The sequence below is a fragment of the Phyllopteryx taeniolatus genome, chromosome 16 (genome assembly GCF_024500385.1).
Source record: "Phyllopteryx taeniolatus isolate TA_2022b chromosome 16, UOR_Ptae_1.2, whole genome shotgun sequence".
NCBI classification, from domain to species: domain Eukaryota; kingdom Metazoa; phylum Chordata; class Actinopteri; order Syngnathiformes; family Syngnathidae; genus Phyllopteryx; species Phyllopteryx taeniolatus.
Genome location: NC_084517.1, coordinates 10532565 through 10555842, shown reverse-complemented (window position 1 = coordinate 10555842; position 23278 = coordinate 10532565). Strand labels below are relative to the sequence as shown.

General features: G+C 42.1%; 2 protein-coding genes across 24 annotated transcripts in view; both read right to left on the bottom strand.

Moving 5' to 3' along the window:
• Positions 1-15396, bottom strand: part of mapk8ip3 (mitogen-activated protein kinase 8 interacting protein 3) — a 37255-nt gene extending 21859 nt beyond the window's left edge. For 4 of the 23 annotated variants that reach the window (XM_061749308.1, XM_061749313.1, XM_061749315.1 and 1 more), the window contains exons 1-12: positions 14808-15396; positions 13637-13906; positions 11231-11351; positions 10852-10922; positions 9865-9950; positions 9160-9183; positions 5741-5888; positions 3111-3345; positions 2888-2990; positions 1376-1494; positions 850-861; positions 357-374 (exon numbers count right to left, since the gene is read on the bottom strand). In XM_061749308.1, the coding sequence (XP_061605292.1) occupies positions 357-374; positions 850-861; positions 1376-1494; positions 2888-2990; positions 3111-3345; positions 5741-5888; positions 9160-9183; positions 9865-9950; positions 10852-10922; positions 11231-11351; positions 13637-13906; positions 14808-14843 (1243 nt within the window). In that variant the 5' untranslated portion in view covers positions 14844-15396. Of the gene's footprint in view, positions 1-356; positions 375-849; positions 862-1375; positions 1495-2887; positions 2991-3110; positions 3346-4217; positions 4450-5740; positions 5889-9159; positions 9184-9864; positions 9951-10851; positions 10923-11230; positions 11352-13636; positions 13907-14807 lie in introns of those variants that run through there. The other 19 variants (XM_061749318.1, XM_061749324.1, XM_061749321.1 and 16 more) reach the window with 10 other exon arrangements.
• A 1839-nt stretch (positions 15397-17235) lies between these two features.
• jpt2 (Jupiter microtubule associated homolog 2) lies at positions 17236-23026 on the bottom strand. Its single transcript, XM_061749897.1, has 5 exons — positions 22827-23026; positions 21320-21471; positions 20076-20221; positions 19817-19853; positions 17236-18495 (listed from the first exon to the last, which is right to left on the bottom strand). Exons 1-5 carry the CDS (start codon positions 22880-22882, stop codon positions 18173-18175), a joined length of 714 nt encoding a protein of 237 aa, XP_061605881.1. The 5' UTR covers positions 22883-23026; the 3' UTR covers positions 17236-18172.
• Positions 23027-23278: the final 252 nt, after the last annotated feature.

The following is a 23278-nucleotide window of genomic DNA, read 5'->3' as shown; positions in this document are numbered from 1 at the left end:
AGGACAAACTGTGAAACTACATCACTGAACATCTGAAGTAACATTGTTTTAAAAAAGGCTAAAACACATTGTCAAATGGATACACATACAGTTAATTTCATTCAACAAAATATGTGTAAAACAATAATATGATGCATTCTTTTGTAAATTGGTTTTTCGAAAGTTCAACTAAGTGTTAACGCTGCTGGCTGAAGTAAACAAACTGTATTTAAATGCAAAGGTGGCAAAATGTGTCAAAAACAAAACAAAACAATAAAGCCACACAACAAGTATTACAAGTGTGCTATCAGCCCAGTCAAAATGACATAACAAGCGAATGTGAGCTGAAGCAAATTCTTAAGGCAAGGGCACCTTACCAAAGAAATCATCTCGGACTGGAGGCAAAAGAAGAAGAGAGCGAAGCCAGAAGAAGGAAAGATGATGGATAGAGAAGAAAACGGGAGAGAAAGGTTGGAGAGAGAAGATGCTGGTGAGCATTTATCAAATTTAGATATGGACGGTTTAAGAATTAGAACATCAAATACCATCTGTCTCCTGAACCTTGAACAGAACCGGGGAAAAGCAGGGTATTTAAAAAATATATATTAATAATATAACATTATCAAAATAAATAATCAAAAGCATATCACAATATATTTTATTTAATAATAAATACCAAAATGAAACCCCAATTTTAAAATGTGTGGTTCTTTATAATTATTGGAGGAGAATATAACTGTTACACTTAAACCTTATCAAGCATTTGTTCTGATTTTCAAGTAGAAATTAATAGCTACTTTTTGAGAGACTGGGCATTTGCAGAGCAGCAAGAGGAAGATAAGATAATAATAATAATGTTTTAATACACACCTGAGAACTCGCCTATGGGTGTCACCGGCAGAAGCACAAAAAGGGGACAAAAGAAAAAGAGTGGGAGATTAACAGAATATAACCACTTCCTTCAATGTTGACATTAAAATGAGAAAATAATTTCAACTAAATAGGTTGCTTCAAGACTGAAAAAAAAAAAAAAAAAAGCTTTAGTGAAACTACTTTGCTGCCTTTTTTCATGTCCCTTACAGGGCATGATGCCTCTGCACAAGCCAAAAATAATCAACGAAATTAAAGGCGTAAATGAAATAAGCAGCATGGATTACAGAGACTGCCAGTCAGAGGATCTGAGGAAGACTGCAGTGACGCGTGAGCTGCTGAGCTGCGGCCGCACAGCGTATTCCAGCCTCAGCCATGCCATGTCAAATGCATTCACACACATATGCCTCAACTCGTATTTCCCTCAAAAGGAGTCTACTCTGCAAATGTCTCGTTCGCATGGGAGAATTGAAGTGGTCCTCCCAAAAGGGTGTGAAGGAGGTTACACATTTTGTCGTTGTCATACCAAGAAGCTCTGCACCGGCGTCTACATCTCCAATGATGTCCGACTTGGCGTCTTTGATCTCGTGGTACAACGAATCTGTGTTGATGCCGAAGGCCTCGTTCACTATTCCCTGGGAGGGGCTGCAACACCAACACATAGCACATATTGGACATTTCAGCCCAGCTTCATTAGGTACACGTGTACCATTTTATGAGATCCAATACTTAACGCAGTTAGGCAGTTAGGTTGGAAAGGTGTTTTGATATTTTTTTTATCCATCCATCTTTCATACCGCTTACCCTTCCGAGGGTCACGGGCGTGCTAGAGCCTATCCCAGCCGACTCTGGGCGAGAGGCGGGGTATATCCTCAACCGGTTACCAGACAATCGCAGGGCACACATAGACAAACAACTATTCGCACTCACATTCACACCTACGGGCAATTTCGAGTCTTCAATTGATCTCCCATGCATTTTCGGGGATGTGGGAGGAAACCGGATTACCCGGAGAAAACCCAACGCAGGGACGGGGAGAACATGCAAACTCCATACAGGCGAGGCCGGATTTGAACCCGGGTCCTCAGAACTGTGAGGCAGACGTGGATCCGGCACCCCCGCGATCCTCATGAGGATTTGCGGTACGGAAAATGAATGAATGAATGAATGAATGAATAAGCTACATGCATTGCACGCAACATTTTTTATTTTAAGTTTTGAAAAAAAAAACATTTTGTAAACTTAAACACATTCTGAAATTAATATCTTTCATAAACACTGAGAGGTCCATTACTAGCGTAGACTCTGCATATGTATGTGGTCAGCACATATTTATAGTGCACATTTTCCACAGCAGCTAGTCTTGACGAGTTTGAAATCTTGGTTGCGTAAAGAGCATTACGCCATGACAGCGTGAGAGTGCGTCAACATGAACAAACTGAAGCTACTACAAGCTGCCTCGCTATAATGATGTGTTATGTTTCGACTCAAGACGAATCAAGACATGCTGAAAGCTGATGATTATATTTAAAAACACTCAAAAGATGTGGTCTGGACTCTTTGTGGCCATATACAGCATTGTTTTGATTTTATTGAATTTTTGGGACGTGAATAAACGTGGACTAATTTTAGGACTGTTGAGGACCTTGTCAGGTCAGTACAAGTTTGACAAACATTAACTAGTCTGTGCTTTGTCATATCAACACCACATCAGTATAAACAGTTCAATTTGATTGTACAAACATTTGTCTGTTCATGAGAAATAATACAAATAAAAACACTGAAATGAATGCCTTGATCATCAACCAGAAATGTTTTTCAACAAATATTTAATGATATTATACTGTGAATATGGCAGGTCTCAAGACAGGGAGAGTCTGCTGTTGACACTTTGGCCTTCATAGTAAAAATAATGACTTATTTACAGTATTTTTAACGATTACAATTTTATTCTGGTAAGATTAAACTTCTCATAACTTTATAACTTTTTTTCTAGTAAATTTTCAGCGTGGCCTTTGTAGTATAAATCCTTTTGTACCTGTTTCCTCCTCCGTACACTCGGGGATCCACACACATGTCCAATTCAGGAGTAGAATCGATGATTTCTTGAAACTCTGACCACTCATCGCTGCTTCCCATACCTGAAAAAGAAAACCAGAAACAAGAAATTCAGCTGCAGAAAGCAACAGTTACAGGTGCTGGGTAGGGAGGGTGGAGGCGGGGATGTTGGGAGTAGTTATAGCGAGCATCAGTGACATTACCGATGCTCACGTTCCGGGTTTCCTGGGAAACCTGGACTTCCATATTACGGCTGAGGCGCTTGGCGCTTTTCCTACCCCGGCTTCCAGCCCGCATCACATCAAACTCAGAGGGCGGGAGGAAGCCCTCGTTGATAGGGGTGACAGTGGCGGAGGGGACGGAGGAGGTGGGTGTGTTGGACTTGCTTCCAGTGCTGCTGGGGGTGGCTGCCACAGAGTCAGACTCCGATCCATCCTCCTTTTGTGTGTGTTAGTGTGTAACAGTGGCATGAGAGGAGCAAGAGACAAGTATATACAGTATAAGCATCACATGGTGGAGGTACAGTCAAAAATCAACTTCAGCTCAAACATCTGTATGACCTATTTTATCTCAACTGGCGTTCAAACAGATATTATCTACAATAATAATATATTGCTGTTAGCTTTGCTTTGGTTTAAGTTACTTTATTCATGTCCTATATAGTGCTAGAGTGTTCCCCCGCTATCCACTGGGGATGGGGACTGAGCCCTGCCACGGACAGAGAAAATCCACGAAGAAGTTTATAATTGCTGATAGATTCCAAAAGATGGCAGCAAAGCACCACATGAAGCACTTCAACTCATTTCTACATATTTCCTCGGTACCAAGATGCCACCAGATGGTTCCAAAGCAATACTTTTACATTAGACAAGGCTTTGGCCAGAGCAAACAGTGAATTGGTGAGTTTTTCAGTGAACAAAGGGGGCTAGGTTAAAAAAATAATAATCCAAAACAGGTGAATCGACGTGAATATGCTGGGGAACACTATAGTTCTTCTTCTTCTTCAAGATATTTTACTAAACATTGTCTAAAGACGACAGGAGTTTTCAAGGCCCCTTGTAGCATATATATATATATATATATATATATATATATATATATATATATATATATATAATAACTATAAAAAAAACTAGCACTCTTTGATTGGCCATTACAATTGGCCAATTATTGACATAGATACAAATCTAATGAGTTATATTAAAGAAAAAAACATCAAATTTAGGATGACTTAATCATATAAAAGATAACAGCGTTCTCCCCTTGTCTCGTCTCCTTATTCCTCCATGTTTGCATAAGTTCAAACTTGCCTGCACCATTTTCCAAACACAGATGAGCTGAACGCGGAGCAACGGATTCAACAGCATTGCAGAACATTTCAGTTAGAATTCTTCCAATTTCTTATTTCAACTCATCGACTGCTGCCCCATTAAAAAAATCCATGAGCGTGAGGTCTGCAGAAAGTGCAGGGGAATTCCATCCAGTCACCCAATGAAAGTATTTGCACTTTTGTCCTGTTTTTGTACTTTCAGTAGCACTTTATGACAAATGTTCTTGCCTCAGAAGTTAATTGTACATTTGCCATTATATACGGTTACAAGCACCTGAAACAAAAAAATAATATATACATATATAAGTATTGGGCCGTCAAATAGTGAGTATATATAGTTATGCTTGATCATTCTACTTCTACCTACTACTATAATTGTTACTTTTTCTTTGATTGGCCAGGAAGCTTTTAAAGAGGTTAGGGTGGAATTTAGGCTTTTGGATATTATTCGCTATGTCAGGAACTTACACTAGCACATGTTAGTATGATCGTGTAATAGTAGAAAGAAGCAAGACAGCAATAAAATGTTTAAAAGTAGAGCACAAAAAGTTGAGCTAAAGATTTTTTCCCCCTTACCTAGAGTAGTATTAGACTCCTGCAATCTACATGTCCGAGTAAACAAATAACATCCAAAAGCATAAACCTCAACAAAACTTAAAACACAAGCACACAAGACAGAAGCTCCATGATCACAAATAAATGATCACAAATTTAAGAAGAAAGCCATCAAAAAGGACCCCAGCTTGCTTGAGTCAGCACACAAACATCCCAAATCGTATATTAGATGTGAATGAGAATTATATTATTACATCAAAAGTGACACAAGCAGGCATGGTGGGTTGGTCCTTGGAGGTGTGGCTTTCCGGACGGTCAGCGGTAAGGCTGGCCATGCTACGCAACCACTCCCCAGGCATCGCTTGTCAGAGGTGGGAGTAAGTCACCCATGTTCAAGTCACAAGTCTGAAGTCTTTACCTTCAAGCACGTCCCAAGTTATTGTGACAAAAATCAAGCAAGTCGAGTCGAGTCAAGTTATTACTTGGGTTAAACAAGTCATAAGTTAAGTCACACAATCTTGCTCAATCACAGCATATTGTATATTTACCCATTAACCACTTTGCACTCAGTATCTGTACTTGTGTTAGTTACCTGTACTGAAACATTTACAATCACGGTTTTTAATGGTCCCAAATCAGTCTCCGTATTGTCTTACTTTACTCTCTTCTCAATTAAACGCAAAACCGATATTAAGATTGGATGAATTTAGTCGAGTTGCAAATCTTGCATGTTGGCCTTCTGTTTTTCCGGATTTTTTTCAAAAACATATTCGTTGAATCCAAACTGAATAATCTTCAGAGCTCCCACCATGATACTGTGCCTTCTGCGGTCCTAAAAAGTCCTAAAATTGGCAACATACAGTAAGTCTGACTCGAGTCAAGTCATGTGACTTGAGTCCCCCACCTCTGGCGGTTGCGGAGAAAAGAGATGGCCGCTGTTTGTCCCACCTGATAGGCCGAACTGAGGGTGGACTGGCCGAGCTCGCTGACCTGCCAGATGTCTTTCACGGGCATCATCCTAGCCCCCCCGACGCCCCCACGTACCATGCCCTCGCCGGTGGGATACAGGCTCAACGATGGCGGCCGCTCTGCTTTGCTGTTGGCAGGGAACACATGCACGCACACGCACGCACACACACACACACACACACACGCACACAGGCGTAGACCAAATGTTAGTTATTGATTCCAAACAATATACATATTTTATGTTGTTATTCATAAGACAACTGAAGACTAGCCCAGCATGCAAATAAAAACACACAAATCAGTTTCAAATGTGTGAAACTTCTGTGAATATATCAACAGTTTGGCAAGTTCAGATCTTTTCAACCATACCGTTTGCATTAAGAGGTTTCAACTGCTCAACGCTGACCTTATTCGAACTCTTGTTTATTTGTTTCCATTTGAAGCTGTCATAAAGGCTTCACATATAATACATTAAATGTTTAATTATGTCAAGCACATTTTTTGTGTGTAAAAATAATAGAAACACATGATGAGGCAAAGTAAATGGAGGAATGTCACCTCTCTGGCAAGGAAGGAACCCGAGCTGGTGTGTAAGGTCGAGAAGTTCCGACTAGATATAGTCGGACACGCCTACACACACAGCTTGAGCTCTGGTACCAGTCCTCTCGAGAGGGGTTGGACTCTCTTCCACTCTGGAGTTGCCCACAGTGAGAGGCGCCGAGGAGGTGTCGGTGTACTTATTGCCCCCCGGCTCGGCGCCTGTACGTTAGGGTTCACCCCGGTAGACGAGAGAGTAGCCTCCCTCCGCCTTCGGGTGGGGGGACGGGTCCTGACTGTTGTTTGTGCCTATGCACCAAACAGCAGTTCAGAGTACCCACCCTTTTTGGAGTCCTTGGAGGGGGTGATGGAGAGCGCTCCCGCTGGGGACTCCATCGTTCTGCTGGGGGACTTCAATGCTCACGTGGGCAATGACAGGGAGACCTGGAAGGGCGTCATTGGGAGGACCGTCAAGCTGAAGAAGGAGTCCTATCGGGCTTTTTCGGCCCGTGGGACTCCTGAGGCAGCTGATGGGTACCGGCTGGCCAAGTGGAATGCAGCTTTGGTGGTCGCTGAAGCAGAAACTCGGGTATGGGAGGAGTTCGGTGAGGCCATGGAGAGAAACTTCCGGACGGCTTCGAGGAAATTCTGGTCCACCATCCGGCGTCTCAGGAGAGGAAAGCAGTGCACCACCAACACTGTGTATAGTGGGGCTGCGCTGCTGACCTCAACTCGGGACGTTGTGTGTCGGTGGGGAGAATACGTTGAAGACTTCCTCAATTCCACCGACATGCCTTCCCATGAGGAAGCAGAGTCTGGGTTCTCTGAGGCAGGCTCTCCTATCTCTGGGTTTGAGGTCACCGAGGTAGTTAAAAGGCTCCTCGGTGGCAAGGCCCCGAGGGTGGATTAGATTCGCCCGGAGTTCCTAAAGGCTCTGGATGTTGTGGGGCTGTCCTGATTGACACGCCTCTGCAACATCGCGTGGACATCGGGGACAGTGCCCCTGGATTGGCAGACTGGGGTGGTGGTTGCCCTTGATGGCCTCAGTATTGCATCTTTGCTTTTTGCAGATGATCTGGTTCTGTTGGCTTCATCAAGCCGTGAACTCGAACTCTCACTAGAGCAGTTTGCAGCCGAGTGTGACGCGGCTGGGATGAGAATCAGCACTTCCAAATCTGAGACCATGGTCATCAGTCGGAAAAAGGTGGCGTGCCTTCTACAGGTTGGGGATGAGATCCTGCCCCAAGTGGAGGAGTTCACGTATCTTGGGGTCTTGTTCATGAGTGACGGAAGAATGGAACGGGAGATCGACAGGCGGATCGGTGCAGCGTCTGCAGTGATGCGGACTTTGTATCGGTCCATTGTGGTAAAGAAGGAGCTAAACCGAAAGGCGGAGCTCTCAATTTACAGGTCGATCTACGTTTCTACCTCACCTATGATCACGAGCTGTGGGTCGTTACCGAAAGAACAAGATCCCGGATACAAGCGGCCGAAATTACTTTCCTCCGCAGGGTGTCCGGGCTCTCCCTTAGAGATAGGGTGAGAAGCTCGGTCATCCGGGAGGATCTCAGAGTAGAGACGCTGATCCTCCACATCGAGAGGAGCCAGATGAGGTGGCTGGGGCATCTGATTCAGATGCCTCCCGGACGCCTCCCTGGTGAGGTGTTCCGGGCACGACCCAGGACACGCTTGAGAGACTACGTCTATCGGCTGGCCTGGGAACGCCTTGGGATGCCCCCAGAAGAGCTGGATGAAGTGGCTGGGGAGAGGGAAATCTGGGCGTCCCTGTTAAAGTTACTGCCCCCGCGACCCGACCTCGGATAAGCGGTAGAAAATGGATGGATGGATGTTAAATAATACATAGATAACATACAATAAAATTCTAATCTTTGTGGTACTTCAAAATAGTCTAATTATCCATCTATCCACTTTCTATGCCACTTATCCTCATTAGGGTCACAGGTGAGCTGGAGCCTATCCCAGCTGACTTTGGGCGAGAGATGGAGTACACCCTGGACTGGTCGCCAACCAATGGCAGGGCATAGGTAGACAAATACATTTCACACTCACATTCACACTTATGGACAATTTTGTTTAGTCTTCAAATCCCTAACATTCATGCTTTTGGGATGTGGGAGGAAGCCGGAGTACTCGGAGAAAGGCCACACAAGCACAGGGAGAACATACAGTTTCCACACAGGAAGGCTGAGATTCGAACCCAGAACGTCAGAACTGTGCTACCGTGCTGCCCGAGTATTATTATCAATATTATTATTATTAGCATCATTAATGCTTTTTAGGGGATTTTCAACAAGGCCCCTATTTGTTTAGGCAGAAAAGGCAGTTTCTCACAATATTAAACATATCTGCCTCTTGATGAATTTAATGTCTAGAAAAATAATCTCCAAGAAAGTAACATACTAAAAACACAAGCCAGTCAAAGGGACAGGAAACAAGAATCCTCATCCCACATGCATAATCCTCTCTCTCTCTTTTTTTTTTTTTTTTTTTTTTAGCTTCACTTAAAATGAATGTATAACCATGAGACCAGGGAGACAAGAAGAAGATGCTCATAGATGGACACAAACACATGATGAGGCAAAGTAAATGGAGGAAAGTGATAAACCTGAGCGCATCACTGTACATGTTGGTTATCAGAATGAACCATAATTAAGACTGTCACTTGTTACAAGCAACAATTTACAATACTTAAAACTCATTATAAGGATTCAGCTTCCTGTTTTTTGAAACATGCTGAGCATTTAACAAGGTGGGAATCCGGAAAGTCAAATCCAAGCAGGCAGGTTGAGGAGTTGAGGGAAAAGGCGGGGACGACAGTTGCATGACCATGTTGGATTTACCTTTTCCTCCATGTGTGACGGTGACTGTGCGTGCACACAGCAGCACAGAGAGCAAGCCAGCAAGACACACAGGACACACAGTCTCAGATTAGCAAAAGACAATGACAAGACACATGAAACCACACTCTTAAATGTCATTAAAAAAAATGTTTCACTTGTTCACTCAGTTCTTGTTTTATTCTTGTCTACCTTATGATGTAACTAAAAAAAACACACATCATCATAATCACATGGCAGTGCTCAATTTCTTTCAGTCACTGCATGTTGGAAGGATTACGATTTGTTGACAATCTGTGCTTGAAGAGATTTTAGGGATGATGTATATGTAGCGGACAGGAGGTGATTAATCTGCGGTTCTCCAACAGCAACTGCACCAGATTGTATCATGCTCATAAGTATTTGGAACTCATTTGCTAGAGACTTCAAGCAGGCAAATTAAAACTTCTTTTTAAGATGAAAATCTTTTTTTTTTTTTTTTAGGTCTGTCCTAATCCCAGTTTCTGCATGTGATGGACTCTGAATAGCAAATGGCAGCAGCAGTGCAAGTGAAGAAATAAGAGGACTGATACATATAAAATGGAACATGAAACATCAGCAACAAGACCGTGGATGAAAATTCACAATTGAAAACGTCACAAAAACACACGCACACATTGTAAATACTCTCACACACACACACACACACACACATACTGTACTACTCACGTTCGTCCACTGCCATCTGATTGGCTGTTGCTCCCTGTCTGCTGCAATTTGGAGCGCTCAATATGCTCGACATACGTCTGGATCATCTTTAATACCGGAGGATGAGATCAAAGAGGAGAGGAAGTGCAGAGTGAAACGTTGATGGCGAAAAAGAATGGTCAGTCAATTAGCATCAACCAAAATTACTTTCATTATTTTGCAATCTGATTCATGCTCGATGAAAATATTGACAAAACACTTCAGTGAGGCTCATATTGTTTTGTTGCATTCCTGGTTTTGTTGTAAAAATGTGTGCTTCTCTATTTCGTAAAAAAAAATCACTCATTATTGAACAAACAATAACAAATTGTTTTGTTATTGTTTGTTATGACCAAACACCAATAGTGTTTGGCCATGTAACTATTCATGAATATTTTGCAGTATGTCCGTTTAAATGTAATGAACTGTATTTGGTGGGCAAAAATGTTGTTATTACTGTATTTAAAACTGTTTTTCTAGCCCTTTGTAGGGCTAGGAACCATATTTGGTGTTTTGAAATTTGAACTCAAAATTGATGCCACATTACAAAGTTATCTAGTTACGTTATAATTTCTCCCAGTCAGTCAACAAGAAAGGTAATGATAATAATGAATTACAGTACTGAACTTATACAGTAATAAAATACAATGGAAGCAAAGTGTATTACACAGTTATATAATGATTATAAATGTAATTCTAACAACGACAAGACCATATATTAATAATTAGCCATCTAAAGGTTTCATTAATAAAACTTCAAATAACAAATATAACATGTCCTCACCCTTTTGAGATATAATAATCTTTTTGAGGCATAATGTTTCAATCACAACATGCCTACTACTAATGCTAATTGCATTAGCTTTTTCATCACGGTATCTACTAACAGCGCAATGCTTGTTCTTTGACCTTCATGTTGAATACAGTCAAGTTGATTTAAATTCCTTCAAATTGTCTGTTCGCACTTACCTCAGTGTGGCGCTGGTGCAGAGCATTGTATTCTTTCTTCATTTCGGACTCTCTTTCCTCCAACCGTGTGACTAAAAAAAAAAAAAAAAAAAAAATGAATAATTTGCAGTAAGTAGTGTTGCACATTATATTGAGAGAAGACCATTTCATGACAAGCGAGAAATTATTTTTGACAGTTTTTTTTTTTTAAAGGAAAAACAACAAAGTATTTAATTGCAATATTATGGTGACAAGCGAAACACAATGTAAAAGTACAATTGAACTACTTCACCCTCCTTCTTTCAGTTCAATAAGGAATGTTTTTATTTTTTTTGTTTCCCCTGGAATTAATGCAGTTAAAGCGAGTTTGAGCTTGGACTGAGCTCTTTAGGCAACTCACTTTGGTCAGCGTAGTTCTTGGACTTGAGCTCCAGTTGTTTCCCCTGCAGCTCCAAAAACTCCACTTGTACCTGGAGGTCCTTCTTGTCTTCTTCCAACTCATCCTCAAACTCAATGAATTTCTACAGGGGAGGACAAGTGAGCACAACAAAGCTTTCAATCAAAATGTGCACAAAGGTACAAATGCCTGACATTATGAATATAATTACAACATATCATTTATAAGCAAATAAACACAACCTAATATTATTAATGCACCAATGGCCAGTAAATCTAATTGCATTGTGAAAGCAGCAGCATTGTAGAGCATTGCTTTATTAGTATGCACAGTATTTGGGAGAGAATAAAGAAATCTCTCCCTCCACTTTCTCCTATTCAGTCCATTCATCATTTTTTTTTTTTTTTTTTACTGCTTAACATGTTCAGGATCACAGCGAGTCCCTGACTCTGGGTAAGATAGCGGTGCACAGACAAATACACATATAGCTGCGCATCCATTGGAGCTGAGCGTACAGTAGATTTGTCAAACTTCTTTTCATGTTGCCGTTTTACAACAAAGCTGTTCACAATGGCATGCTTGTCCTGCTCTAATACAGTAATCCTCTGACTGCAGAGAGACTGTTGAAATATGTTGCAGATATCAAGTCATCACTGATGAATTAATTTATCATTATAGCACAGAAACCTATAGGTCATTTATGTGTTATATGGCTGGATAGTGATCAGCCACAACATTAGGTACATCTGCATAATATATGTATGACCTAGACAAGGGAAATTCACTCACACCCTGCACTCAAATTTCTGCCTTTGTAAAGACAATAAAGATGTTCCGATTGACACTGCAGAGAAAGAAAATGGAATACTGTACTATATTGAAGATTGTGGTTGGAGTTTGTTCTTATACGAAAAAACAATGACGAACTGATTCCGCTCATGCTATTTCTTAGCGGGAATTAAAGTCACTGGTCGCTTTTTAACAAAATAGTTGCTGGAGGTGTCGGTAAAGTTGCTAAATTCAGCTACCAAAACGCTAAGTTGCCAACACTGACTGTGCTTTTGGAAACTAGTTCCTGTCTGTTTACACCCTTGTTGTTAGTGGATGCAGCGCACGTCAGCGGTGTTCTGCTTTGAACTGAGGAAGCTGCTGGAAAAAAAACAAAAATCTATTTTAAAAAGAAATTATCCTGAAAAACTCAAAATAAATGATAAAATTGATTAATCACCCAGGCCAAGTAAATAATTCTCCTGCACATAAGGGTGTCAAGGAGGAGACAATGAGTTTTTGGCTTTGTTTACTAATTAGCTTGCGTCTGATAACCTTGTAATCTGAGCCGCTGTTTGCTCGTTGCTGTTTTTGCTCCCAGTGCGAGCAGCATTGTTTTTCTCAGACACCTTCCATATGCATTCTTCCGCTACATTCTGTGAACTGCGTGGCTCTCTCGACCTCGGTTTACTTCGATTTCTCAGCTTTTTGTTGTTCTGTTTCTACTCCTTGAAAGCACAAATCCGGTTACAGTGCCAGACCCCCTATTGACGGTATTGATTCCCAGCGATCATGTCCTCCCCTCCCCCATTGTGGCCCTGAGATCATTACATCCTCTGTTTTTATCTCGCATTCGAATGCCTCCGGCAAAGTCCTGCGGGATCATGGGAACTGCAGTTCTCACGTCACCTTAACTCATATAATCTTGTTTTATTGTATGGATTTTAAAAAAAAGGCGGCACGGTGGGTGACTGGTTAGAGCGTCAGCCTCACAGTTCTGAGGACCCGGGTTCAATCCCTGGCCCCGCCTGTGTGGAGTTTGCATGTTCTCCCCGTGCCTGTGTGGGTTTTCTCCGGGCACTCCGGTTTCCTCCCACATCCCAAAAACATGCATTAATTGGAGACTCTAAAAATTGCCCGTAGGTGTGACTGTGAGTGTGAATGGTTGTTTGTTTGTATGTGCCCTGCGATTGGCTGGCAACCAGTTCAGGGTGTACCCCACCTCCTGCCCGATGACAGCTGGGATAGGCTCCAGCACGCCCGCGACCCTAGTGAGGAGAAGCGGCTCAGAAAATGGATGGATGGATTAAAAAAAAGAGACCGTGTTCCTCTCTCTCTGATATTTTATTATCACTTTGTGAGACAAAGTGAGATGTCTGTGGTTGGGGGCTCCCAGTTGCATGAGGCAGATGATAACTTTTTCGTTAACCAGCCCTTTCAATGCAACATGAATTTTTCGATCATGATGAATAGCATCTATCTTGCAAACATGACAATTTTCATATCAACCATCAAGCCCTTCAGATTTTCCTATTAAAGTTGTCATGGGCAGCAACAAACAATCTAATATGTCGAAGCCTTTGTGGGTGGGAAGAGGATTATTTAGATCACCCTCAAGATCCCACCACTGCCGCGACTCACCTCCTCCGCCTGCTTACGCAACGCCTTCTCCCTCTCGTACTGGGTGATGAGCTGCTCGTTGTCCTCCTTCAGGAGCTCCAACTCCACTTCATGCTCCTGGTTCTCCAACAGCACAGCGTCCAGGTTCTCCAGGACGTTCACCACCAGCGGCATGAGCTCCTTCACAACCTCCTCATCGTAGCTGCGGATCAGCCTCTCAAACTCCCGGTAGATGCTGTTGGCCAGGCCCGACACCCGCTCCGACATGACGGTACAGGAGCCGTAGTCGTCCTGGTGGTAGGGTTGCAAAATTCGGAATTGGAAACTTTCATGGTAATTTGTAGGAATTAACAGGAATTTAGAGTAAAAAATAGTGCTGAGCTGTTGCATGGTCGATTTATTTGCTTTGTGTTGTGGGACAAAATTGGAAGTACAAGCACGCTCGAGTGGAGTGTTTTTTTTTTTTTTTCAATTACAGTACTTTAATGCCCTTTCATGTGGGCAAGCAACGCTATCTATTTTGTGTGGATGTCTGCTAATGCCGACTGGTTAGAGCGTCAGCCTCACAGCTCTGAGGACCCGGGTTCAATCCCCGGCCCCGCCTGTGTGGAGTTTCCATGTTCTGCCCGTGCTTGCATGGGTTTTCTCCGCGCACTCCGGTTTCCTCCCACATCCCAAAAACATGCATGAATTGGAGACTCTAAATTGCCCATAGGCATGACTGTGAGTGCGAATGGTTGTTTGTTCCTATGACAGCTGGGATAGGCTCCAGCACGCCCGCGACCCTAGTGAGGAGAAGTGGCTCAGAAAATGGATGGATGGATGTCTGCTAATGGCAAATCAAAAATGTTTCTATTAATGTTTGAATATGAAACCTTTCCATTAAATTAGCCTCAATATCCAGGCAATTTCCGTAAATTCTAATGAATTCCAATTATTTCCACGTTGCCCATTTGGAAGGCTTATCCTCAGTAGGGTGACGGGTGAGCTGGAGCATATCCCTGCTGATTTTGGGCCAGAGGCGGCATACACCCTGGACATGCGTGTGTGGGTTTTCGTCGGGTATTCAGGCTTCATCCCACATTCCAAAAACGCATTCCCATAATTCCCATGAAAAGTTTCCAATTTGGAATATTTCCAACATTCCTCATCTTAGTTTCCCATGGAAAAGTGTACACCTGTGCAAGCCTACCTGGTAGACCACCTCGTCTATCTGGAGCTCCATCATCTTGGCGGCTGCAGCTGGCTGCGGTGATCCAGATGAGGACTTTCAAAGGTCTTGTCGACTGTGGAGGTGTTTTCGGACGGGGGGGTCAACGCAGGAAAAACGTGTGATTCCGCATAACAGTCACCTCGGCGAAGGAAATAGAATAGAATGAAAATATACAGAGGGCCACTCGTACTCCTCCGCCAGCGCCAGCTCGTCGTGTACGGCCCAGCTGGATGAGTCCCTCCGAACAGCGGCCTCAGAGGGAGCGGACACCGCGGGGCTGTCTCTCCAGTGGATGTGGCCTCTCCCGGGCCATGCCGAGTTGGGAGAGAGATGCCTTCGTCGATAATGCCGCACCTGCCTCTTAGCAGCCGCAACCACCGATCCCAGCCATTGCTGGCTGGGGAAATTAATACATTAATTAATGAAGAGAATAATATTGAAAAACCCCAACGACGACGGACGCCACCATGAACAGGTTTGTGGCAATTATTTCGGGGTCGGGAGGTGATGGTGATGTCTCCTAGTGGGAGAGGTTCTCGCTACAGTTCAGATGGAGGAGCCAGCTGACCCAATAGCGATGACGTCACGCCGCCTGCGTCAAGTTAGCACCAGGAACCGGAAATTAGGGTGAAGACTTCAAGTTAAAACGCGGAGATATTTAAATAGAAGTAATTTTAAAAATATATATTATTTTTTTTAAATAAGCACTAACACTGAAATGTATTTAACTCAAGTGGAAAAAGTAAAAATTAATGTTTATTATCAATTAACATTACATAAAGGCACACTTTAATAACTTGGCACAATGGGAATAAAAATGATCCGCACATAAAACTATCCATCCATCCATTTTCTGCGCCGCTTTGTTAACGTTGCATGAATTTCTTAACCAAATGTCATATGAGTACACATCAATGAATTATTACTTACATAGCAGCTCATTTTGAAGTATAAATTGTTTGGTGAGATATAATCACGTGAAAGCAATATTTTACTTCTGCTGGCTAAAACCGGAAGTCGACTATCATCCAAGGAGCTTTGGCCTTAAAAGTGCCCGGTGATCCAATATAATAATAATGACGACGCACTCTGAAATTGATGCTTCACTGTTGAGACAAAGACAGTCGATGAAACACTGCTTCAGTGATACGCCTCGCTGATAAGAGCTGGACAGAATATAAAAGTAATCTTCAGTCATTGATGGAAGCATTGTGTTTACTTACATAGCAGCATAATGTAAAAGTGGTGAAGTCACAACTCAGCAAAAAGTAAAATGTGATAATTTATCAAATTGTTGCATTTGGCATTGTCTAATGAAAAACATGCAACATCAATTTCACACAAGATGATTTGAAACTGATGGGTCACAAGACCTTTCATACTGAAAGCTTTGTTTAGTGTGTGGAGGGAAATTTTACCAATAAAGGACAACGAAGCAGGGGGGAAAAAATGATCAGTGAGGGTATGAAGTACAGAAAATGGATGGATTGATGAAGAAATGTTTAATTAGCTCATCAGTCTGGCTACTGAAGTGCTCAATGACCAACCCCCTTTGCACACAGCTGTCGGACCTGTATTATGTACACCGCTGGAGAGAAGCATCATTTAATTTTGAAGCAATTCTCGTCGTACAAGGGCCAAGAAGTAAAAACAGGAAGTTAACAGCCTATAGTTCTGCGCATGAACATCATAAGTGAATGTCAGGCTGTCGGCGAGAAAAATGGCTCCAACAGTGGGTAGCTGGACAAACAGCACGATATGGTTAAAAGACAAGTACAAATAACAAATGCTTGGTACATATAACCTCTGAGTGTTATGAAACAATAATTTTGCATCGAGGCTAACTATAAATGCACGGTCAACTGTGCAAAAAGTCGTATCATTGGTGACAATGCAGACATGTCATTCATATTCCCGTTATTTTAAACGTGAAAGATAATGGAAATTGGATTTGTTGTAGAATTAACATAATCGTGACTTGTTTATTGAGACATTAGTGGAAACCTGCTTGGTCATTAATTTTTCACTGCTGTACTGTAGTATTTTTGTAGACCACTACAAATAGGGACCTCAAGGTGGCAGTATTCTTCAATCAAATCACTCTAGCAGCTGGGCAAATGTAGTGGTGGTAATGATATTTTAAGCCAATGTTTTGCAACCATGCCTAAAATAGGCATTTGCCGATTGGAGTCGAACAAGCTGGATTTTGACCAGGGACAAAGGATGGCATTTGTGTAAGGGCAAGAATAGTCAACAACGGAAGAAAACAAGACATGCTTTGTCTGCTGAATTTACACTGCTGCAAACATTCAGGACATACGCAGTATGTTCTGCAAGCCTTTCACATTTTTGTATTTTATTTTAGCTACGGGTAAAGCTGACGTATTCACAGAATGACACTCAGTCATCCAACTGCAAAAACATTTTATTGCAATACACAGGATTGAATTCCGCTGCACTCATTGCTGCCAGGCACATCTACACACAGGGGACAGGCCGTTGCCAGAATAGCTTCAAGGAGCATCATGAAATGGGTGAGGAGCTGATACCCAAGTAGCTCACCTGAACTCAGGTGGGCCACAAGCTTGTCCAGAGACCCCCCCCCATCTCCAACTGTTTTAATTTAAAACATAAACAGAGGCCAACCCCGAGGGGAAAAAAACCAAACAAAAGGCATGTTCTCAGATAAAGCAAGCAATGAGGGCAAAGCAGAAACTACACAATTGCATAAAATCAAGATGGAATTTCTGTAGGGAAAGCAGAACAAGTTCAGAGTAAAGAACCACATTCATCTTTGATTCAATGTCAATTTTTTTGGTATTTTGTTCCATGACAGGAGACCTTTTGTGTCTGGCACTTACATGAAGAGTTGGACGAAAGAGAACAAAGATAACAGAACTGCTCTCATTGGTGGTCTGGAGTACGCCAATGAGGTAAACGAAGGTGATTTCAAAGGCCACAGAGTTACTTAAAAGGCAAAACTTTAGGGATCATACACCCAGGAGTTTAAGTGATGGTCTGGCGTATTAAAACAGTATTGAGATAGAACCATAGTGGTTCTAAGTGTTGATTGAAAAGGAGGTGATTGTGTAATGCAGGTTTAAGGATTAAATGGATGGAGGGGGAAAAGAGCTGAAGGGCTGTAAGTCAGGCTGAAAGTGCAACACGTTGAAGACATCAAATCAGACTATTTGCTTTCAAGAACAACAGAGCTTGATCTTTTCATGTACATGTGTGACAACCATGAGGGGTGGTGGGCGTGGGAATGAAAGAAGATGCATGGGGGAGCAGACAAAATGTGTACAGAGTAGACCCACAGTGGGAGAAGGTGTGGGGTCAGCAGATCAGTAGAACACCACACTGGACTTTCCTCCGGGGGGGTTAAGGACCCTGTTGTGAGAGCGAGGCTTGGGTCCCAGGTGTGGCTCGTAGTTCTTCATGTCATGAGGCGGTGGAGGGGACGAGGAGGAAGAGGCAGGCTCTGGGGCAGCTGGGGCGGCTGGAGGAGCAGCGGCGGCTGGAGGAGCCGTGGCGGCTGGAGGAGCAGTGGCAGCTGGAGGAGCAGTGGGCTCCTCCTCAGCTAGCACAACAGCAGGTGAGCCAATTTGCTCTTTCACCTCAGGCTGGATGACCTTGACCTCAGGCGAGCTGACTTTGATCTCAGTTGCTTTAAAATGAAAGAAATCCATTGTGAAAATACCAGAAGGGGGAAAAGAACTCCAAAGCCATGCTTGTGGAAAGCTGTAAATGGCAAATAGCAGCAAGACATCCTTGCAGGTAAACGAGAACAATTAAAAAGTTCAAAAGCATGGCTCGATACGACAATTTATATCTGCAATGTTAAAACACTATACAGGCAAGTCCAAATTTAGAGTTGCGCGCCGTACGCATCCAGTTGGTGCTGCAACATGTTGCACACGACTGAGGTCGACTGGAAGAGATGCAGTGTAATTTAAGAACGAGAAGATGACAACCGTTGAGTGTAATACGGTTTTGCTGTTTAAATAGTCGCCATTTCTGCAGATATGCCTTTGAGTATTATTGTATGCTCTGTTTAATATGTTGCTGCTCCATGTGTGTTAAATTCGCAGTTGTTTGAAGCTTTATTATTACAGTAACATCTGTTAATTTCTGTTAGCATGTCATTGGCGTTATTTAGTATATATGTAGCATTAAGTTAGAGGACTTTCATTGGGTTAGGTTGTTAGGCAAAATTATATGGTTTGGTTGAAAATGTTGGTGTTCTATTTTGTTATACATGTCAACTGAGTGCAACAAACAGCTTGACGCAAGCATGCTTGGTCTCTTATCTGGTGAACTGTGCGGGCAAGAGTGAGAAGAGGCACTAAGAAATACTTTAAATAGGTGTTTTTTGATATGTTTAAATGCATTCAAAGCATGTGGGAGAGGTTAAAATAGTTTCCCTCCCTATATCGCGAGTGGGACTGGAACATATCCACTGTGATAAATGGAGGTTCAAAGTCTGGGTTCTTAACAGTGCACGACAAAGTTTACTGTGGAAAATTAAGCTCTATCTAAAAATAATACATTTATAATACACTTTACATCAATCTCTCTCTCAGTAAACACGAAAACAATTATGAGAATTGTCATGATTATTACACTCAATTATAGTTGAATTCTTGTGATAAAAAAAACATTTTCACCTAAAATTTGGCCTTTTTTTTTTTAAACTTTCATGTTTGCAGTACATATTTTTCTAGCATTTCAACCTGTCTAAATAACACATTTATCTGTATGAATAAATCTAATTAGCAATTCCCACATTAAGGGAAATATTCTGGAGTAGAGTAGAAAATACTGATTGAATAATATGTGAAACCTGGAATATTTCTTATTTTTTGTGATTTTCTGACACAGGCAAGATAACAATGACAACATTCAGCTTTATAAATACATTGTTTTAAAATTCTGTACAAAACTGATATACTGTACATATTTTAATAGCGTTGTCTGAAGGTGCTCACCTGGTGATTTAGGTACAGATCCAACAGATATATTGTCCTGTAAAAAAAAAGAAGAACAATTAAAACTCAAAGCTTTATTTGTATGGCATTTGGCAATAACAAACTATTGACCTTTGAGGGAACAAGCAGCACTGCACTAGGACACTCAGCATATTTCAAATGGACTTTCAATCATAAATCAATGGCAAACATCGCTGAACAAGCTGGACATGCTTAGTCAGCGGGGAAAGGTGATATTAAAATATTGAGTAGACGTCACCTTTGGCTTATTTGGGTGGCTTTGGCTGTGGACATCTGCACTATCCCCAGACCCAAATATGTTGCTGCTTGGTCCACCTGGGGGAAGGGGTCTCTGTGGTTGGACTGGAGGTTCAGGTTCCCCAAATATTCCACTGCTCTTCCCACCTACATGACACCAACATGTGTGTTATGTCACAGAGTATTAATGGCATATTTCCTTTTTTTCCTTCCTTCAACCAATTTGTTGTCCATTATACACAACCATGGCAAAATGTCATGTTTGGTTACTTAACGAGGGATTAAAATACACAACATTTGGAGGTAACAAACATCATCACGCGACAAGATGGCACACTCAGTTACCACTGCCATGCTTAGAGTTTTTCATTTCATTTGTTTTACAAGCCTGGCCTAGACTTTCCTTCCATCCATTTTATATACCGCTTATCCTTATTAGGGGAACTTCAAAGTGTTTTTCATTTAAATATGTACTGTAATTATGACTTCAGGACTGCATTAAGTTATAGACTATGGCACGTTTTGACAGAAATATGGGTTACATCGCCAGCATAGGAAGGGGGCTTCATCGTAAACCGAGGACCCCGATACATATACTGTAATAAGATTGCCCCTGACGCTAAATTATAATTTCATTTTTGGAACTGCAACTATGCCGGGTGTCAGGTGTCACACAAGACAGAGTTTGAACCTCTGTGATTCTGACATCACGTCATCATGTAATTGTGTTCTTATAATTTTGGTTGTGACCAGAGAGTAGTACCTACCTAGCATTCATGTTAGGCACTGTGGGAATATCAACATTGGTCAATATATTTTTACACTATGAGAGTTAATGTTAAATTATTAACACATTCACTGCCATTGACGGCTTTAGAAGTCAAATATCAATTGTAACTGCGAAGGCTGGCAGTGAATGAATTAAATATAAAATTATTATTCCCATTGGGAAATTTGATTCCCAGTAAGCATCCTGCAACGGCCTTTGTTCAACCTTGCGTTTGATGTGCATGTTAAGGTATGACTTCTTTATCATTAGTCACATTAGGTCACACTTTGCACAAAGTCTCATATTGATGACTCATGACTTATAGATACCATGCACTAACTTGGGAAAACGCTTAGCAAAACTACAGTTTAGGGTCAAGAGGAGAACAGTGGAAATGTCTATGCAGAGATTATCACATGAAAGTAACAGTTTTCACACACTGCCACTTCCCCACATCAATTATACGCGTCTCTCACCTGGAGGGTTGGAGCGCCTGGGTGCACTCTGGGGCTCCTCTGGTGAGGCAAACACATTAGAGGCCATCTTATTTGGTCTTCTAGACTGTGGGGCTTCCTCTTCGTAACCACCAAACAGATTACTGGAGCCACCACCAGGAGGCCGCAGCACCCTGCAGAGGACACACTCTTAGCTCAACTTCAAAGGGAATTAGGTTTCCAATCCAATTATATGAAGTCTAACCTCTTTAATGTGGATTTCGAAATACATACAAGAACTATCAAAACCTAGCAACTATGTAGTGTGACATTTATTTTGGTTGACGTGCGTTTTATGAATTGCGATGGAATATTCATATATAGTGAAGCTCGTTGCAGATTTTTTTTTAACCTATCCTCCATCCTTTTGCTGAAAAACCTCACCTACTTGCTATATTTGTGCTCATGCTAAAGCAATAAAAGTCTTACTTTGGTGCCATCTAGGTGGCAAGGACATTTGTTGAAGTGATTTGAGGAGCTTCATTTACACAAGAATATTTGCTGCCATCTTGTGGTATTTCGGTGCCAAGGAAGTACAGTAAGTTGAAGTCAGTTGAGTTTCATTTAGATACCATCCAGTGTCAATTACTAGCGGACTTTCACTATTTGCTGCAGGGCTTAGTTCCCCATCCTGTACTGTATGTCAGTGATTCCCAACCACTGTGCTGTGAGAGATCATCAGGTGGGCAAGTGTGTTTCTCTTAATTGGTCTGGCATTACTTACATTGTCACCACAAATAATGCATACTTGTTTCTCTATCTTTGCCAACAACATATAGGGACATGCATGTCTCTTAAATGCTCTTCCACTGCTAACGTGCATTATTTCGACACACGCATACACTTTTGTAACAACATTTGGTGGTGCGCCGTGAGATTTTTCTACGTGCCTTGGCTTAATATTGTGAAGCAATGCTGTATGCTACACTGGAATGCTAAATCAGAATGGGCAGTTAACATTGCAGTCCGTCCACGCTGACAGACAAACATGATCATATGGTCGGAAAGGGCGCCATTTGTCAAGAAAGATTTGCGAGACTTTGTCAAGGTCCCAAAGAAAAACACAAGATTTACTTTGGACTAGGAGACAATAGAGCTGACAAAGGTAAATGTAGCTTCCATACGCATACCATTTCACATTTCACAATGTAGCCGCGTAGCCATCGCAGCTAGCACAAAGGCGAGAGAGGAGCTTCACACTTCCGCAGGCGCAGCAGACAACGCCTGCTCCCTTAGCATAAAAGCTCAACATTTGCTCGCCAAGGCAACTTTATAACACGGCAGCTCTCGCTGAACCAAACAAAAGATAAGGTACAGAAACAATACTGGTATCATACTTGGAGGGGGGGGGGGGGGGGGGGGGGGGGGGGAATAACCACTTATATCAAACGCTACGACGTATCTGTAACTCACATGACGTGAGCTCAGCTAGATTAGAGTTACCGAAGCTTCTATTACGCTTCAACACACTACAGTATTTATTATTCACCTTGAGCTTGGTTTTGAACCACTGTCAAAGCCTTGAAACATGTTCGTCGAAGTCATTGTGGGTTTTGTTGGGAGCCTTCAAGTTTCCGAAGACAACTTCGTCACTCTGCCAACTGGGCGACTTGTAGGTTCCTCCTCGTCTCGTCTGCTCCCACCCAAGCTCCTTTGCGAAGAGTGTCAGTCATCGCGAGAGCGACACCGCGCAATATGACTGCTCACTTGCCGAGCTGCTGGGATGGGATGCGCTTGTTTGGGATCACACGACAGCCCGCTGTAACGATCAGCAATACTATTCACCATTCGTCTCTTTTTTTTTTTAAACAAAAGTACTCACACTCTGTACTTAAGTAGAAGTTCATATACCTGTACCTTTGTAGAAAGACCAAAGTACTGATTCAACTCATGATGGAAGTAAAAAAAATAAAAAATAAAAAAAATCTGCAACGGTGTCAT

What these genes read in the sequence shown, in the direction of transcription:
- jpt2 (XM_061749897.1), bottom strand. Translation starts at nt 22,882, where the DNA reads ATGACTTCGACGAACATGTTTCAAGGCTTTGACAGTGGTTCAAAACCA. An exon ending in GGTTCAAAACCAAGCTCAAG is followed by an intron (nt 21,472 to 22,826) that starts GTGAATAATAAA and finishes TGTCCTCTGCAG; the next exon opens with GGTGCTGCGGCCTCCTGGTG. An exon ending in ATCTGTACCTAAATCACCAG is followed by an intron (nt 18,496 to 19,816) that starts GTGAGCACCTTC and finishes TTCATTTTAAAG; the next exon opens with CAACTGAGATCAAAGTCAGC.